This window comes from Penaeus japonicus, unplaced genomic scaffold, assembly GCF_977035675.1.
Source record: "Penaeus japonicus unplaced genomic scaffold, GWHDUDI00000001_assembly GWHDUDI00000042, whole genome shotgun sequence".
Classification (NCBI taxonomy): Eukaryota; Metazoa; Arthropoda; class Malacostraca; order Decapoda; family Penaeidae; genus Penaeus; species Penaeus japonicus.
In genome coordinates this window covers 21,996,096-22,001,095 of record NW_028234444.1, presented here as the reverse complement: position 1 = coordinate 22,001,095, position 5,000 = coordinate 21,996,096, and the positions used below count along the sequence as shown (strand labels likewise).

Here is a 5,000-nt window from a genome sequence, read left to right as displayed (position 1 = left end):
TTCTTTTTTTGACAAAACTATGAATAAAAAAGAAAAACATATTATGTCATTTGTCATTTGTTTACTTTTAACTAGTGGATCAAATACCAAATAGATTGATAATTCATTGATTCTCTAAGTGTAATATTAGCTTCTTATCCACCTACTAGATTTTATTGCACAGTGAGTTTTTATTTGGATCCTATTAATGGCTTCTTTTCATTTATATACCTTCTAAATATTATTTTTTCTTCTTCCTTTGTTTTGAAATGTAATTGAGTCCGTTTAGCTTGCATTTTTACAAATCAGGATCCTTTATTAAAATCAATTTTTTGGTATTTGATGATAGTTTGTAAAACTCTCCTGTTTTAGAAATTACTAAGATATGTAACTTACAAATTCATGAAGAACTTGAAACCTTGTCTGTTACATATTATATATTGAGGTCTTCTTTTTCACTTCATAGTAATTCATAACCCATTTTCTTGTGGCATTCACTATTTACCAATGGTAAAATCTGAATCCTGTGCACAATAAAATCTCGGGGTTTAAGCCTAGGCCATAAAAGTTAATTGATTCCTATTGCTGTAGGTTGAGCTGGGTGAGTGGCAATCCCACTGCAGCCTGACCCCCAGGGGTGAAAGTTGTGGCTGGCCGCTTTGAGCCATAGAGGTCAATACAGCGTGTGGCACGGTCCCGCGCTCCCCTGGGGGGGGCAACAGGCTCCCGGGGCTGAAATCTGGCAGAAGTGCAGGCAATGCTCGGTGCACCGTGCATCATGCTGGATGTAAGGCTTTCTGGCGGGCTGCACATGCTTGGAGGAAATATTGTCGGTTGCTGTTAAACTGTAAGATAAAGAGAAAACCACTTTAGTTTGGTAAAATTATAAATTTTGTTGGATGCTGAATTTTTGTTCTTCATTCATATGCTTTTCAAATTGTCATTTTTATATTCCGACATTTAAAGTAGAATGTTATTAGGATGCCATCCAAATTAAGCTATATAACTCATATGTGAAGGTATTCTAATGCATCTCCAGGCCTGTGTGATAGCGCTAGTATCCCGGTGCTACAACCTTGCGAGGGCACCAGTACAGAATGGCTCGTGGACCTTGTTTTGAGAGCCAAAGGATCATATTGTGATCGTTTCAAAGGCAGAACAAGGTTCACAGTCTTGTTCTGGGTTGGGATCAGCACCTTCCCTTGTTGTAAGCACCAAAATGGATCAGCTGATTCTGACTCATGACTCTTTTTGCTCCTGAACAGGACCTCTACTATACCCGTAAGAATTTCAAGAGGCCAGAGCTTCAGGTGTCTCCCCATCGTACTTTCGAGGAGGAGGTGTCCATTCTGGATCAGATGTACCCAGGTATGAGGAATGCCCTTTAGGAACAGATTAGATATTAGTGTTACAAAAAAAGTGTGTTAGTTTTTTTTTATATATATACTCTTTTCTGATAGTTTTGAAAAGGGCATTAGCTTTCTTCCATCTTTTGTTGTTGTTGTTGCCATAAAGACCATTTAGTAATAATGCATATGAAATTAAGTTGGTTGACATTAGAGTTGCAGCACTAACAGTAATTGCTTGTTGCAGGGGGCCGAGCTTACTGCATGGGAAGCGTTAACCGCCCTGACTGCTGGTACTTGTACACTGTGTCGCCAGGGCGTTCTCGATACCATCCCAATGCTGCCCGTCAGAACCTTCCCCATAATAGGTTTGTGGAAGTATTTTTTGACCAATATCCATAGAATGGTTGAAGTTATTTCATGTCTGTTACGAATTTCATTTTTTGATGTGACTTTTCCTATTTCATTCTTTATTTACTGCATCTCATCCGGTTATTATGTTTTTCTTTTCACATCTGACAATAGGCTGGGGAAAGCACACCGTGAACCGGATCAGACACTGGAGGTGTTAATGATGAATCTAGACCCAGAAAAAATGAAATGGTTCTATAAAGAAGTTTGTCCTACAGCAGCTGAGGCCACTAAGGTAAAACTGAATTTTTAGATCATATATATATCTGTTGGGCTAGATGTCCTAAACCTTTTAAAACTTTAAAGATAGGGACTAAGTAATGTATTTCGGCTTTAATGGGCATATTGTGTATGTGTAGAGGTATTGTGTGTACTCAAACTTTTCAAGTTTCATATAGGCAGAAAAGTTTACCCAAAGATATCAGTCAGTATAACAGTCAATTTATTATTGTATTCTGTCATGTTCATGTGTATCATAAGCTGAAACAACAGATTGTGAAAAGCAAGCCGTTCTACAGATGTCCAGTCTTGGGTTATGGTGAACTAAATCTTTCTACAAACTGGTTAATAAATCCTAGCATATCCTATTTGATTATGAAGAGAAAAAAATAGTTAAACATTTCAGAGAAGCATCTCAAGATGTGTTTTCTAGACTTTTGGTATGAAATATAACTTTGTATATTATGTATTAACAAAGCAATACTAATTAAGAATTTGGTGTAATATGTCATCATAACTAAGTGAATGAATAGATTGTAATTTCAACTAAAGGAAAAATGCAGTATGAAAGTGGTAGGACTTTTTACAGATTGGTCAAACAAAGATAAGAAAGTTAATAGTTGCATTAACCAGTCCCAAGAAAGGCTAAATTTCTATATATCATTTTACATTTATATAATTCTTTGGTTAAGTTGTTTTTTTACAACAGTTTATAAAATATATTGAGAACTGGCCAGGATATTAAGGATTAAATATCATGTGTTATTATAATACCCTTTTGATAGCTATTAAAACATGTACTAGTAACCAAATTTTCAGTCAAAATACCTTAAAAAAAAAAAAAAGCACCTTAAGAAGCCTCTTATTTCCGGTTGCAGTATTTTGATATATGTGCCATTGCTGTATGTTTTCAAAAGTAATTTACTTTTCAGAAATCAGGAATTGATCGTCTCATCCCGGATGTTATGATAGATGACTTTCAATTTGATCCGTGTGGATATTCCATGAATGGACTGATGCGCAGTGTGCCGGTATGTTCTACTTTATTTATAAGTTGATTATCAGTAAATCAAATAGTGTTATAAATAATATAAAATAAATAATAGAAGTGATAGTTAATATTAAAGGATTTGAATGAATATGTATTGTGAAGAAATGGTGGACATTTACGTAAAGGAAATGTGAATGAAATTTTTTCTATTAAATGAGTTGATATGATACTATGACAGTATGCAGTCCATCTTAGCTTTTAAGGATGATTATGTTAAAGTTTAGCAATTCATTATAAATGATGTACTCTTCTTGAGTTGAATTAATCTTCATTTGCTAACTGCTCCTTTATTTTAACGTTATACAAAATCAGAATATATATTTGTCGATACTCTTAGGATGCGTAAAACATGAATCAAGACAAAATTAGGAATAAATCTTATTTTTCTGGAATAGAAAGATTAGATTTCTTTTTTCCTTTTTAATTTCCTATGACAGAATCGTTGATTTTGTAAATGAACCATATATTACTTTTATTATTTATCATTTTCTAAAGTTAGAAAGAGAAGTACAGACATTTTTACTCTGCTTAATAAGCTTTGTTTCTCCAATTGACAGGGTGGTTACATGACTATCCACATAACACCTGAACCCGAGTTTTCCTATGTATCTTTTGAGACCAACATCCCACAGAAGTCCTACAAGGATCTGATTTCTCGCGTCGTGTCTACTTTCGGACCCCAGCAGTTTGTTCTCACATTTTTCAAGAGTCTTGTAAGTCTCGGCTGTTGATGAAGTCTCCTGTGTGTGTTTGCATTATGGATGAAATATATATTTTCTTTCTTTATGTTTGGAATAGTTTTATTTTTTTTCTATATAACTTAATGAGATGATTAATGTACTATTTACAGGAGAATGGTGCAAGCATTGGTGTTGAAGAAGATAACTACAGTGTCCCACAATACTCGGACTATGATGTTGATGACGTGCAGATCTGCCGCCTCCAGGGATATGACCTGACTTATGCTCTCTACAACAGGTTCCCAAGTTAGGGAATCGTCCCCCAAGTAGAGCAGCTTGGGATCCCCTTGACAGTGGTCAATATTGTAAGTCATGGTACTGCTCACCTGGCTAAGGAAGATGGACTTGTGGATAATACGGCAACTAGGAATTTTACCGGTTTCAGTGGTCATACGAAAGTGGAAAAGACGCACGGTGTGTTCAAGTTTATCAGATTGTCAAGGGGATGTCAACTGCTCCGATTCTTATTTTGCATTCTAATTATTGGGACTGTTTTCCCTACAGTAGGTAGAATAGCAGTAGGAAGAGGATTGGTTCGTTATTCCGAGAACAATCTTACTAATGCATGTACCCAACTTGGGCAGTTATCTTTAATGAACTTCTGCATTTTTTCCATCATAAATCTGAGTCTCTTGTTTTTAAATTTAGACATTAACTTCTACATCTGTCAAGTTCTTGTGTTGAGGTCATTTCGCCATCTAGGAGAGGATTTTCTTTGGTGGCGAGATGCGTATTCCTGAGATGGCTTTAACGCAGAAACATATGTGATCAGAGGATAAACTGCTTATATGGCAGACAAAGCCACCCTCACCTCCTTGGGGTGATCGTTACATCATGCTAGCCTGGACGTAGCAGATGTAAATGCAAAGATCCCCCAATCGTTGAAGGGTGAGAGGCAAAAAGAGTCGAGGCTCTTAGCGCAGCAAGGTCAGTCATGATATCAGAGTGACGCAGGTTGACCCAGGGCTTTGCAGAAGGAAATGAGAATATTGTCAATGGATGTTGGGTGTTTGGTGATCAGATAGTTGGTAATGCTTGTCAGTAGAGTGGCTACAAAGTCAACTTTTATGGAAGTTTGATGTTGTAAAAATTATTGACAAGCTGAACTGGTCACTAAAAACTTTCTTTTGTGTTCTTCTTTATTAACAATGAATTAAGAAACTAGGTGTAAAGGATTCAGAGATTCAGGGAAGGATTTTTCTCTACTTCACTTCTTTTTATCAAAAAAATACAGATAGAAAGAAAATGAAAATA

The 5,000-nt window shown here is 35.9% G+C and overlaps 1 protein-coding gene across 1 annotated transcript in view; it reads left to right on the top strand.

Annotated features, from left to right (window-relative positions):
• SamDC (S-adenosylmethionine decarboxylase) overlaps window positions 1–5,000 on the top strand; it is a 40,859-nt gene that overhangs the window by 34,237 nt on the left and 1,622 nt on the right. The window contains exons 4-9 of the mRNA XM_043036792.2: window positions 1,245–1,347; window positions 1,573–1,693; window positions 1,851–1,971; window positions 2,888–2,986; window positions 3,564–3,719; window positions 3,857–5,000. The exon at window positions 3,857–5,000 is cut by the window's right edge and continues 1,622 nt beyond it. Of these exons, the coding sequence (XP_042892726.2) occupies window positions 1,245–1,347; window positions 1,573–1,693; window positions 1,851–1,971; window positions 2,888–2,986; window positions 3,564–3,719; window positions 3,857–3,997 (741 nt within the window). The 3' untranslated portion in view covers window positions 3,998–5,000. The remainder of the gene's footprint in view (window positions 1–1,244; window positions 1,348–1,572; window positions 1,694–1,850; window positions 1,972–2,887; window positions 2,987–3,563; window positions 3,720–3,856) is intronic.